At 46.5% G+C, this 13949-nt stretch overlaps 1 protein-coding gene across 2 annotated transcripts in view; it reads left to right on the top strand.

Annotated features, from left to right (window-relative positions):
- Positions 1 to 954: 954 nt before the first annotated feature.
- Positions 955 to 13949, top strand: part of AK5 (adenylate kinase 5) — a 171730-nt gene continuing 158735 nt past the window's right edge. The window contains exons 1-2 of one of the 2 annotated variants that reach the window (XM_074221136.1): positions 955 to 1101; positions 9989 to 10175. In XM_074221136.1, the coding sequence (XP_074077237.1) occupies positions 1042 to 1101; positions 9989 to 10175 (247 nt within the window). In that variant the 5' untranslated portion in view covers positions 955 to 1041. Of the gene's footprint in view, positions 1102 to 9357; positions 9454 to 9988; positions 10176 to 13949 lie in introns of those variants that run through there. The other variant, XM_074221137.1, reaches the window with a different exon arrangement.

Genomic DNA, 13949 nt, shown 5'->3' with positions numbered 1-13949 from the left:
TGAGAGCTGGAAGTTGCCCCCCTCCCCAGCGTCCACGTGGCTTAGGAGGACCTCCACCCGCCCCGCCCCGCCCCTCCCCCAGCTCTGGGGGCTGCACGCTGCCCCTGCCCCTTCCCTCCTCCCAGATTCTTCAGTTTGCACCCCTGTCCCCGGGCTCCCTGACGTCAGGGCCATGTCTCCGGCCCGGGCGCGTTGGGGGGGCCCTCCCTGGAGGACTCGCTGGGCCAGCGGCAGAGCCTTCCAGAAGCCCGCCGGACAGCGAGCCCAGGCGTCTGGGGAGCCCGGCCCAGAGCCCCCTGACCCAGGGGCACCCCTAGGGAGCTCGGAGGGGCCGGCGGGGGGCGGCCTTTGCCTTCGTCTCCTTTAGGGGCACGTGGCTCTTCCCCGCCGGGCCTGGGTCGGGACTCGCCCTGGGACTGCAGAGCCATGGGCAGGGGGTGCCCGAAGCCTTCCTCTCCTCTCCTCTCCTCCCCCCCCCCCGGAGCCCACAGCCCGCTCTCGGGCACCATCCAGGGCTCTCTCTGCCATCCTCCCCCGGCTTCTTCTTCGTCTGCCCTCTGCCCCCTCGGAGCTGCCGGGAGATTGGGGGACCTGGGGCGGGGGAGCTGGGCCATTGGAGGGGAGACCAGGGGCTGGGCGCCCGCAGCCCCCGGGGCGGGAGAGGAGGGGAGGAGGGAGAGGAGGGAAGAAGGAGAGGTGGGAGGTGAGGAGGGAGGAGCGCAGGGAAGGGGAGCCAGCCAGTGGGGAGCTTCTGGGGAGCGAGGGAGGAGGACGAGAAAGAAGGGGCGAGCCAGGGCTAGGAGAGGAGAGCCGGAGAGCGCCGGGCAGCGGGCGCTGGCCGAGGTCCTGCCGGTCCTGGTCCCGCCGGCCCTGGTCCCGCCCGCCCTGGTCCCGCCGGCCCTGGTCCCGCCGGCCCTGGTCCCGCCGGCCCTGGTCCCGCCGGCCCTGGTCCCGCCGGCCTCGCGCTCCGCCGCAGCCTCCTCCCCGCAGAGTCCCCCGCAGACACCCCACCGCTTCCGGAGGCTCCCCAGAAGAGGCGGCATGAACACCACCGAGGCCAAGGATTATCTGACCCGGAGGGAGATCCCCCAGCTGTTTGAGGTAAGGATCTGGGACGGGGAGATGGGAACCTATCGTGTGTCTGTGTGTGTGTCTGTGTGTCTATGTGTGTGCCTGTGTGTCTGTGTGTGTGCCTGTGTGTGTGTGTGTGTGTGTCTGTGTGTGTGTGTGTGTGTCTGTGTGTGTGCCTGTGTGTGTGTGTGTGTGTGTCTGTGTGTGTGCCTGTGTGTCTATGTGTGTGTGTCTGTGTGCCTGTGTGCCTGTGTGTGTGTCTGTGTGCCTGTGTGTGTGCCTGTGTGTGTCTGTGTGTGTGCCTGTGTGTCTGCCTGTGTGTGTGTGTGTGTGTCTGTGTGTGTGTGAGCACGCTGCACGAGCTGGGCTGGGCTGTGTAGGTTCATGGGCTTCCCGGAGGCACCCCATCCTGCCCTCCAAACCCCCTCATCTGCCTCCAGCTCCAGAGTGCTCTGCTCCTCTTCTTGCCCAGAGGGCACACATGCTGCAGACCAAGTTTCCTCTCCAGACCCAGGTCTCCCCTGCCTTCCTTCTGGAGAAGCCCCAGTCCCAAAGGATCCGGGTCACTACCCTGCAGGCAGGGCCCTGAGCCATCTGCTTAGGAGATGGGAAGGCTTGAGGTTATTACTGGAAACACACCCACTGACTTTGGGAGGGCCTCCGGGAGAGTTCTAGACAGTCAGGGAGGAGTGGGGAGAGAGAGCCCAAGGGAAGCATCCCCACATTGAGAGATTTACTGGGGAGGGGGTTCAGTGGAACCTTAGCTGCTGGCAGAGCTGGGGAGCCTCCCAGGTGACAAGCAGTCTCTCTCTCTCTCTCTCTCTCTCTCTCTCTCTCTCTCTCTCTCTCTCTCTCTCTCTCTCTCTCTCTCTCTCTCTCTCCCTCTCCCTCTCTCTCTCTCCTGTGCTTTTGGTGAATGAATGAACTCCTAAGCACGTTTCTTATTAACCTTAGGAGGAGGCTGATTTCCCTTGCCGGAGCTCCCTGCCTTCTGCAGAGCCTCCTCTCATTCAGTCTATCCAGAGAGAAGAGGCACTGGATTATTTTCCACTCCTCTTACTCTGCATACAAATTCACATAATAGCACTTTGGGTACCAGAGGTGAGAGAGGAAATGAGAGAGAGAGAGAGAGAATAAAAAAAGAGGAGAGGGGAGAGAGAGATAAGGAAAGCTGAGACAGATTTCAGAGAGGGACATTGGTCAGTTCCTACTCAGTCAAGGCATTATTATTAAACCTTCCCATGTTGTCCAGGGACACAGAGAAAGCCCAAAGGCTGTCCCTGCCTTCCAGGAGCTTATATTCTATGGGGGGGGGGGGGGGAGGATACCTGCAAGATCCCACAGACTAGATGGAGGGAATCTGAAAAGGCAAAACCTTGGTCCCTTCCATCATAGACCAGTTCACTTCTCCTCACCCCCACCACTTTTTTCGCCATATTGGAAAGAAAATCATCCTAAAGTGCTCCTGGCCACTCATTCCTAAAGTCTGTGAGGATTTGCTTGCCTGTTGCATAGAAGTGATGACAGCTCAGCTGGAGATGGAATTGGGTTAGGGATGACTAGGTGCTAACATTCTGAAAAATGATTAATCAGTAAGGTAAACTAAGGAATATACACATTTTAAAATAGAGTTAAAGCTACTAGACTACTTGTATGAATGCTTTCTAAAATTCCCCCTAAGAGTTATCAATTGGAGCTATCAAATGGAGCAACCCATCATGATACTTGGAGTGTCTGCCAGTTTCCTCTGGGTGGAGAACTCCATCATTCTGAACAAAGCTAGCATTTGAATGGCTAAGTCCCTGACACAAACAGGAGTTAAGTGACTTTCCAGGGGTCTAGCTGGGGATGGATTTGAACCTATCTACCTGATTTCCCACAAAGCACATGATCAGTCAACCAATCAATCAACAAATATTTATTAAGAATCTGCCAGACACTATGCCTGGTGTGAAGGAAATATGCCGAAGAAGGCAAGCCCTCCTCCTTCCTCCCCTACCCCCCCCACTTTGGCTATCAGCCCAGCCCTAAACCTAAGAAATCAGCTCTTTCGGCTCCTTTGATGTCCTCTAGCCAATAAATTGATTGCAGAATCCACAGAGTTGGAAAGGGATTGGATACTGCATGGAGATGTCCAAGGACTGGGAACCTTCCACCCTAACCTGTTCATTCCGCCTTCCCGGTATATTTGCCATCCACTCCCTTCTCCACTCCAGAGACTGGCCACAATTCAAATTCAGGACCTGGCCATCTCTTGTTGGGATTATCACACTAGTCTCATTGATCTCCTGGTCTCCCTCTTCTCCCTCTCCATCCTTCCTGCCACACAGCTATGGACATAACCTCACGTCTGATTATAATCTAACTCTTTAGTGCCATCTCCCACAGTGAAAAGATGACTGGGTTCCAGGTTGCTCAGCTGCTGCCCACCAGTGGGACCCTGGGCCAGTCACTGTCCTTTCCTGCAGTTCCATACTGTGAGGGAGCTACACTAGATAACCTCAACTTTGATGGTTCAAGAGATCACTAGTGCAAAACCCTTATTATATACAAGAAATTGAGGCCACTGGGGTTCCAGTGACCTAATGTGGTCCTCTATTAACTGTGAGCCGACCAATAGGATAGACCACTGATTAACAAATATTTATTAAGTACCTACTTGGTTCTGGGCTATGAAATCCTATTTGTAAAAAAAAGTGCTTAGGCTTATAGTGCGTCATACATAGGGAGTGCCGGGCAGTTGCTTATTCTCTCCTGCCCTTAAGGGGTCTCTGATCTATCAGAAGAGAGAATATCTACATCGAGAAGTCCATGAAAAGAGATACAGGGTGATAAGGGGGTCTGGGAAATTGGGAAAAGACACCTCTCAGGGGGAGGCTCCCCAGGCCAAGGGACACAGAATGACAGAGGCCCAGAGACTGGCGAAGAGGGAGGTCATCCCTGCTGAACTGCAGAGCCCTGCAGGGAGGAGAATGGGGACTGAATGGGCAAAGTGGCTTGGGCCTGGCTGTCACTCTAGACCTTTGTTTTAAATCTGCAGTGAGGAGCTGCTGTGGCTGTTGGGGTAGGAGAGAGCCCCAGTTTAGTCAGCAAGGAGTCTCTTATCAGGATACAGCCAGACCTTAGTGGGCTCTCTTGGGCAAGGGGCCTTCCCAATCCCACATAGCTGACATTATACTACAAAGGTGCTCCCCTGAGATGGGGATCCTGGTTCTTCCAGATTGTTGAGGGGTGCACGAGTTAGTTGTGTGGAGGGTGGAGTGGAGGTGGGGGACAGGGAGACCAATCGGGAGGTATAACAGTCATAGGCTTCTGCTTTGGGGTTTTTATTGGGGGGTGAGATGGGAGAGAATGTTAATGCAGCCAATATTTTAGAAACATACTGTCTCGAAAACCTGCATTTACTTTTGAGTTTTCAGATAGGCAGCAAGCATTTATTAAGTGCCTCCCATGTACTGAGTTCTCTGTGAAGTCCTGGAGCTATAAAGAAGGGAAAATGCCAGTCCCTGCCCACAAGGAGTTCCCAGTCTAGTGGTGGAGAACGGAGAACCCCTGGAAACAATTAGATACAAACAAGCAAGGAATAGACACACACACACACACACACACACACACACACACACACACACACACGAGCCATCTCTGTACATACACATATGCATCTATACCCACATATGATGATGATGATGATGATGATGATGATGTTGTTGATGTTGTTTCATTCTTGAAGAAGACCTCAGGGAGCTGATGCCATGAAAAGCACCTGAATTGGATTAGAGTGAGGGCTGTGCTAAGTTCCCAGCCTCAGTTTATCCTCCAGAGTCATCTGAGTCCAGTGGCCAGATAGGAATGAGGATGACTGGAGATGGTCCCGGATGCGAGTCAGTCAAGGTGACTTGCCCAGTCAATGCAACCGACCCACACACATTCACATCTGTGTATGCACGTGTGCATAAACTCACATGATATGTTAGAAATACTCTCCCAAGGAGAGGCAATAGTGTTGAGGAAGGCCCCTTGAAGGAAATGGGGGCATCCAGGAGGCAAAGGCATGAGGGACATTAGTGAAATGGCTGCAGTCTGGAAATGGAGTGTCACATGCAAGAACAGTCAGGAGGCCTGGATCACTAGATTGAAGAGGTGGACAAGGAGGAGTGAGCAAGATGTAATAAGCCTGGAAAGGGAAAGAGGGGTTTTCAAGAATTTGGACCCCAAACCAAGAATTAATGTCTGCTCCTGGGGGTCATAAGGAGACTCAGGGCTTTATCTGGCAGGCGATTTAGGAAGATCACTTTGGTAATGAAGCATGGATGGGAGTGGAGAGAAACTGAGGCAGGCAGGACTCCCCTCCGTAGCAGTCATTGCAATAGTCCAGGCATGTGGAGATGAAGGTCTGCACCAGGGTGGGAGCAACATGAGAGGAGAAAAGGAGGCATATGCAGAGGTGAAATGAGTAGGCTTTGTCAACAGCTTGGTTATGGGGAGGGGAATAGTATGTGAGAGATTGGGAGGGGTCAAGGATGACTCCCAAGTGAGGAGTCGCAGAAACTGGAAGGATGATGGTGCCTTTGACAGGGACAGGGAAGGTGGAAAGAAGAGAGTGGTTGAGTTTGAGAGAGGAGAACTGGGACAAAATGGTGGTGGGACCCTAGAGAGAAGTGACCATCAGAGACAAAAGGGTCTCTGTCAAAGGGTGCAGAGAAGTTAAGAAGGGTGAGGTATGAGGGATGGAGATGAAAAGACTGCTGGTAACTCTGGAAAGGGCAGCAGGCGAGTCCCCTTGGCTTTATGGAAGCTCAGGACCTTTGATACATCTGAGCTAAATTAGTCAAATATCCAGCTATCTAATTGGAATGGGAAGGTTTACACAATATCATCGACTTTGGGCAACCTCAGTGGCTGTATTTAGTCAGATTCTTTTTGAAATGTCTTTGTAGTTTTAGAGCATCTCATCATGGATGTGGGGCTACAGGCTATCTCAGCATCTCCCTAAGGATGTGGCTTCATTGAAGGGATGAGCAACCTGAGACAGACAAATCTCCCCTTGTCAAAATCCCAGGAGGTAGAATTTGAACAGAGATCTCTGATCCTCAGCTCAACCCTTTCCCCCCCTGCTGCAAAATGAAATGCTATTTTTTGTGGCATTCTTCCTTGATTTTGATGTGATATTTTATCATTTAGAGCATCATGCTTCATGCCTTTTCACAGAGTTCAGAGTGGAGATTGCAAATAATCTGAATGGTGTAAATCAGGAGTTCTCTGTTTTTGGACATAAGCTTATGAACTCCATGGGAGACTAAGGTTTATAAATGAATAAAAGAAATACATTGGATTGCAATGGAAATCAATGATATTAAAATAGTTATCTGTATGTATATGTATATATTAATATAAATACATATGAATTGTTTTCATTGTTTCAGTCGTCTCCAACTCTCTAGTCCCATTTGGGGTTTTCTTGTCAGAGATTCTGGAACCCTTTGCCATTTCCTTCTCCGGCTCATTTTACAAAGAAGCAAACTGGGGCAAACAGATTTAAGCAATAGATGGATACATTTTGAAAAAACCACTCAGACCTTAAGTGAAGACCCCTGGTGAAGAGAGATATGATTCAGCCCTTCAAAGAACTGAATTCTATGTATTTTTATATAAACAGACATATGCCTATATAGCCATCCTATGTGTTTATTAGATCATATGTATGTGTGTGGGTAGAAATATGTGTTTACACATTAACACACATAGACATACAGACACATGCATACAGATGCATATTATTGACCTGTTTTTTACTGAACTGTCTCTAACTTGGGAATGACAAAGCAAACCAGGAACAGAGTGCCAGTAAACAAGTAGGCATTTATTAATTCATTTCTTTGCAAGGAGCCGATTTGCAAATCCTGGGAGTCCTCCTTCCTTGTAGCTCTGCCTTGTTGTATTTAAGGCAGAGACTATAGATGTGCTCACAGGGGGAAGGAAGGGGGAAGGAGATCCTAGAATAATGAGATTTGGGGCTTGAGGGATCTTCCCAGGACAAGCCCACCATGCAGGACAATACAACAATGGCATCACTGGTGACCATCCAAGGAGAACAGCACAGGTTCTGAAGGGATGGCTAAATGGATTGAATAGTCTTGGGGTACAGTACAGTAGAACTCTATCCATAGACACCTCACTTAACAAAGGCAAAAAGATTCAGAACTTGTCAGGACTAAAACAAATGACTGGCTATTTTGCTATCACTGTTTTCTCAGGCCCAGAAGCTGCCTTTGAAAAGGATCTCTAGAAATTAAATTATTATTAATTCATTACACATATCATATCAATATAAAAATAGTAACTCATGACCATATACATGTACATCTCCTGGTGTTTATGGCCAAAGCAGCTAATGGGTCTTTGAATCCAGGTATGGCAGATTGTGGCTGCAGGGAGGGATCTATGGTCATCTGAAGGCCTAAAGGTCATCCCCATTTGGCATCATAGTGTTGGAAGCATTATCTTCAGGTCCTGACAATGGGCATCAGTTAGCCTCCCAGGAGTCTTGTCAGGTGAAGAGGTGGAGTTCACACTAGCAAGATCATGTGTCTGTCTGCCCCCTCCACTGCCCTTTCATTAATATCCTTTTCTAAGGGGTTAAGAAATAGTCATTCCCACAGTTTTTGTTGAGGGCCTATTAAATGAGAGACGGATAGCTCTATTCATCATTGCATGCCCTTGACCCTTGGTTCGAATCATCTCCTTTGCCAATCTTTCTACAGATTCCTCCCTTTCTCCAAACCTCAGGTCACTTCATGCTGCCCCTCATTCCCAGAGCTACAGTCTCCTCACAGCCACATCTTGGCACCTCTCTCCCTTCTTTTAAAACTCAGTCTGGAGGAAAACTCTTCAAAATGACTTTTTTTCATTCCCCAGCCACTTCCTCTCACCCTGAAACTACCCACACCTAGTAGTCACTTCTCTGAGTATGTGTAGCTTCACCTGATAGGATGGGATTGTTCTCTTTAGATGGTTTTATGGTTGTCATTGGTCCTTGATGGCTTGTCCAAAATCTTGTCCACAATTATCTCTGAATAGCTGATTGTTGCAGGGAAGGGATGAAAGTGGCTGCTGCCACTGTCTTAAAAGCCCTTCATTGCCACCCATCTTGGGAAGTGGTTCTCTTCAGGGACTTCCAGAACTCTGTCCTGCACCCAATGGTCATTTCATGAATGTTTCTCAGTTGATTGAGGGAAGGAAGTAGTGGCTCTACTCTTGAAGAATGTTTGAGTCTCAGTTGTGTTCAGGTTATGTCTGGGGTCCTACTAATCTTCTGAACAATAAAGTTGTAACAATGTCCATCAATAAGCATTAATCAAACCATGCCTCCATATCATCACCTCCCTAAAACATGACTTTAGGCAAAAACACATGACAAGGGGCTGTTACTGCCACAAACATACAAAATGATAAGACTTGGGCCATCAGCTGAATAGAGAGCTTTGTGACAATGTGTTTGTGTGACTTTGATCAGATCATGGGTTATAAGTGAGAAGGTTGAGCTAGATGATGCCTCAAAGGTCATCCGACCTCTAAACTCCAAGATGTTATTACAAAATGAGTCTGACATGGGGAGAGGGGGAGAGAAGATTCTGTATTTGAGTGAATAGAAAGAAAACCTACCTATTCAAATAGGCAAATGACCAGACAAATGACCCAGTCAAAGATTCAGCATTAGATGAGGGAATCACAGACACTTCAATGTCCACCTGTCAGGAACCTTAAAGCTCATTCAGACCCAGCTCCTGAGACCAGAGAAGTGATCTGAACAAAGTTAGACAGGATCAACAGCAGAGCTTGGATTTGAACTTGGACCCTGACTCCAAGTCAACACCCTTTCCACCAGGCAGTGACATCTGGGGGCAGCCAAAGTCACAGAATGATAGGGAAAGTCCTCAAGGAGTTGAGCCCTCCTTTTATAAGAGAGAAGATTGAAGCTGAAAGAGATGGAAGGAACATGCTTAACATCTCTGAAGCAGAATTTTAATTCCCATATTTAGGACTCCAAGCTTAGGAGCCTCCAAGTTGCCCCACAATACACTCTTAAGTCATTCACCCAATGGCAGTCTTGACACCTCTCATGGAGAACATCAGTTCTTTCTGTCACAGAGGAATAAGCCAATGTGGGGAAAGGGGCAGAACCCTGAACACTGGTCAATTATGATGAATACTCAAGTTCACTGCAGGAGTCAATTGAGGCAGCAGGTCACAGGACAGGGTAACCAATGGTCAGTTCTCTGCTATAGCCTTAATAATGTGTCTGTCACACAGACACTTGGATCAATTGAGGCTATAGGAGAGTGGGATCATCCATCTGGAACCAAAAGTCAGCCTCCAGTCCAGGTATTCCTTCCAGCCATGAAGGTCTCACAAGCAGCAGGAGAGCTACAAGCTTGAGGTCCAGCCCCTCCCAAGCTATCTGTCTTCCTGCCATAAGTCAAACCACAAGGACCATTTTGGTTCAGCCTTGATCTCCTGCCAAACGAAAAAATCCTCATAAATTATTGTAATATCTTCACCTAGGTTTGATAGACTAAAAATATAGGGATCCAAACTGTATATAGATTTTTTAAAAATGCTAGTGTAAAAACATGGTTCATCCAGGAATTGGAGTAAACCCAATGACTTAGATTGGCCCATCTTGTCATTTGTACACCCAATAACGAGAGCAACAAAAATTGACAAAGACAAAAAAGAAAGTCAAACAAAATAATTGGCAATTATTAAGATCTTACTCTGTTAGATATTGGACATTCAAAGGCAAAAGTGTCAGCTCCTGTACTGGAGAAGTTTACATTCTATGGGAGCTTATATCCAAAGTCTGAAATGAAAGCAATGGCCACTAGAATGTCTGGTCTGTTTTGTACTTGCTTTTCAGAGTCTGCTAAATGGATTGATGTGTTACAAGCCTGAGGACCCAGTAGAATATCTAGAAGGCTGCTTACAGAAAGTCAAGGAACTGGGAGGACCAGAGAAAGTGAAATGGGACACTTTCGTGGGCCAAGAGAAAAGGACCTTACCTCCCCTCAATGGCGGACAGTCCAGAAGGTCATTTTTAAGAAACGGTAATGTATAGGGAAACTTTTGGGTGGTCTGTTCTAGAGTGTGCCTTTTAAAAACTCAGACTGTATAGCACCTCTTGGTTATGATGTGGTTAGATGCGTTTTATAATCGAGCCAGAATAATTTGGAATGTACTCTTTTGGGTTTTTTCCTAATATTTCTACAAGAAAATAAAATATCTGGACTTGGGGAAAAATGTAATAGACAACTCTGATTAAATTTTATATTACCAAGGCTTTATTACTTTATAAAACCATAGCACAAGGGTAAACTGTCAATTATTCTCAATGTTTCAAATAAGACCTTTCTAACCAAATGAATTACGCATTCTTAATCATTATGAATGAATCCACCCTCATCCGGCAACCATGGTAGAAGCCGATACAGCTCACTCCAACTGTGCCTGTCCATCCTATGACTCTTGCCTGGGAGTTTCCCTAGGTCATTCTCACCTAAAGCGCTGAGGATCTCCTATGTGATGTCAGGAGAAGGGCAATGGAGGGAGGGTGGTTCTTGATCATCCCGTAGATCAGATCAGCTCATCTTCTCTTTCTGTCCTATGCCTCTTGCTGCTTCTCTGGGGGTAATTCCTTATTTGGAATGTGTTGCAGCCTGCTATGTCCCCTAATTATAGCAGTTACAGAACAATTCACAACATTTCATGAAACCAAGCCATGATTAATGCTTATTAATATGAATGGTGAATTTAGAGTTTGTACAGATGTAAACACAAAGGAATAAGAACCTTGTTCATTCATTCATTTTCATAAGCATTTGGTAAACCACCTTTCCTGGATATTGCTGGTCAGACTGATGGATATGGGCTTTGTTAGAAATGGTGTCTCTTCATTGCCTGTGGGACCCTGTGAAAATCACTTCTGCTCTATGCTCTTCTCTTCTCTATAATGAGAGGGGTCATTCTTTTCAGAAAAAAACATATTTCTTTCATCTTAAATTTTCTTTTGCTGATCAAAAGCCTCTGGATTTCCTAGAGTGCCCATGAAAAGTTCTCAATATGCCAGAAACATTCAAATATCACCACGGGTCTAGGTCTGCATGCAGTACTTGTAATCAAAGAGCTTGTAGCTGAATAGATAAAGTCTCTGTGCAAAGGAATAGAAAGTTAGAATAGAAAATGTGAAGCTCATTTCCCATTCCTCTGTTTGGGCGCACTTTCCATATGCAAATAAATCCTCATTCAAATTTAGTAAACTTTTATTTAGCACCTATTGTGTACAAAGAAAACCAGGAATCTAGATGAACACACACACACACACACACACACACACACACACACAAACACACAGAGCCAAGTGGCCGGCACTGGGAAGACCCAGACAAAAATGGATACCCCCTCCCAAAAAAAGCTTATAAACTAACACCCAATCTCTGATATTTCTTCAGCTCTCTTGCTATAGTTACTCATTCCTATGGTATGATTTACGTGAGTTCACTTCAACTTGATTCAATTCAGTCTAAGCCTGTTCTGTGGTGGGTTTAATAATATGTGAGGACTGCCTAGCCAAGGCCTTCTCATTCTCAGTGACTTTGGTGATGCCTTTCTGGCAGGGTAATGAGGGAGGCCCAAGACAGACCCCTTGGCCTAGCTCAGCTTCTGCCCTGGGAGGATTCTGTGCTTACACAGGGCTAGGAAAAGCCATTGGAAGCCCTTAAGGCCCAGGGTTAAATAATCTGGATTCATTTTTCCCATGGACTCAGAGTCATTTTAATTCTAAGATTTTTTAACTATACACAAAGATGAACAGGCTAGCTTTGGGTTCAAGTAGAAGGCAGCCGCAAGTTTTATTCCTGGACCAGAGTATTCTAAAGCACCACAAAAACAAGCAATTACAAACTGCCCCCAAGAAAGGAGGAAGGATGGAGAGTCCATGGATTAAATTCAGCCTCAATCTAAATTGAGTCTTATGGAAGCCGCCTAAGTGCTTGATGGCTCCCCAAGACCAGGGGCCAGTCACTAAGCAGAGACTTGCCTATTTAGCAAAAGACCTTGGGAATAAGGAAATGTCCCTGTTGTAGGTGGGAAGAGGGCCTACATTTTCCAAAAGAATCCAAATGATTTCCTGGAGAGGACTCCCTCAGAAACTCAAGTTGAAGATGTGCAGTCACCCATATGCACAATTTTGTTCCATTCTCTTCAGTATGTCTCAAAATACTCAAAATAATTTTATCTAAAAGGTTTCCTACTGGCATACAGGCAGTTTTTAAACTGTACATCAAAACTGACAAAGAGCAGCCTTAACAAGGCTGAGAGTCCTTTCCCCTCCTTAATTAGGAAGAAATCAAAGGAAGTGAGCATGGAAAATTATTGGAAAATTTGGGTCAAGTTCATGGTGGAATGAAATTGTCCATTCCTTCCTAGCCTCTTCTACCTATTAATACTCAGCTCAATTGGCCCTAAGATGCTTTAATTAATGAGCCACTTGTGTCTCTTCCCTGTAATTGCAGTTACAGAATTCTACAGGATTTGGCTAATTAGCTGTCACAATGGTTTCTATATCTGGAAAATATGCCACTAGACACATAGAGAGTAACTCACCATCTGTCTTTTAAGAAGAACATCTAGTTTTTTTGTTTTGTTAAGTTCAGTATGAGTTTGCTATCCCAGTGTTCCAAAGGATTGTGAACATAAGTCCATCTTCCCTCCAGTGGTACAGATTGCAACCCATTTGTGCATGTCCATTGAATGAGACTCTTCTTCAGGTCCTACCAGGGGTTTGCTGCCCATGTTCTAGAGAAAGGGACTGTCTTTGAGTGCCCTTGACCTTAAGACTTGAACATTAGAAATTAAATTAAGTGAATAACTGCTGACTAGCAAAGTCATCTCCTTGTTTGCAGAATTTGTTATTCCTGAATTTCATGCCCAAATGTTGCCAGACCTATCTTCAGGAGGGATTATTAAATGGAACCACTTAATATAATTTCTAACCATTTCTAACCTTCCAAGCAAACGATGGTTTCATGGATCTCATAATTCTGTGAGACTAAATTTTGAAGCAAAGCCTAGAAGGCAATTCTGATTTGTTTGTCTCCAATAGCTCGTTCCCATCTTCCCCCACATCCTGACGAATGTGGATTCCGTGTTAACTTGGATTACAGATTATTACAGTCCCTGATTTGTGGCCAGGACTTTACTACTGTGTCTACATTCCAGACTTTGGGTGGGAATAAATACCTAGACTCCATCTCACCTTGAAAGTGAATTAGAAATGAAATTATGATCTAGAGGTACAGGCATCGCCATTTGGTGAAGCTGCTTCTACCACAGATGGCATAGTTTGCTGCCAACTCAAACAAGTCTTAATGCACCTTGTGATAAGAGTCCACATTTGGATGCTAATCATCCCCATTTGTTTCATGCTTGGGCTGGGAAGTGTGGGGAGGGGGGCTTCCTGAAGACCAGGACAGTATAGCAAAGGTCCTGGCAGGTCATGCCCTTCAACAACAAGCAATGTTGATTGTTCACTGGCCAGTCTGGCTGAGGGCAGAGAAGCAGTTTGCTAGGTGATTGATTTGGGGATCTATATCTGTGGTCCTGAGATAGATTAAAATATCGCAGCAATAAAAATGTGATAGTACAGGGACTCCTCACTGGTTAGCTGTTAGCTTAAGTAAGAATTTTACCATTCTTATACTTGGTTCATCTTGAACCTTAAGGCTTGGGGAAGCAGAGCTTTTTATCATTGATGACACCCAAGGTGACATCTCACCATAGAAGATGAATTGGCCTTCAGCCTTCAGCTCCAATTCACCATGTCT

This window comes from Macrotis lagotis, chromosome 2 (assembly GCF_037893015.1).
Source record: "Macrotis lagotis isolate mMagLag1 chromosome 2, bilby.v1.9.chrom.fasta, whole genome shotgun sequence".
NCBI classification, from domain to species: domain Eukaryota; kingdom Metazoa; phylum Chordata; class Mammalia; order Peramelemorphia; family Peramelidae; genus Macrotis; species Macrotis lagotis.
The sequence above is the reverse complement of the archived record's forward strand: the minus strand, read 5'-3'. Positions and strand labels throughout refer to the sequence as shown.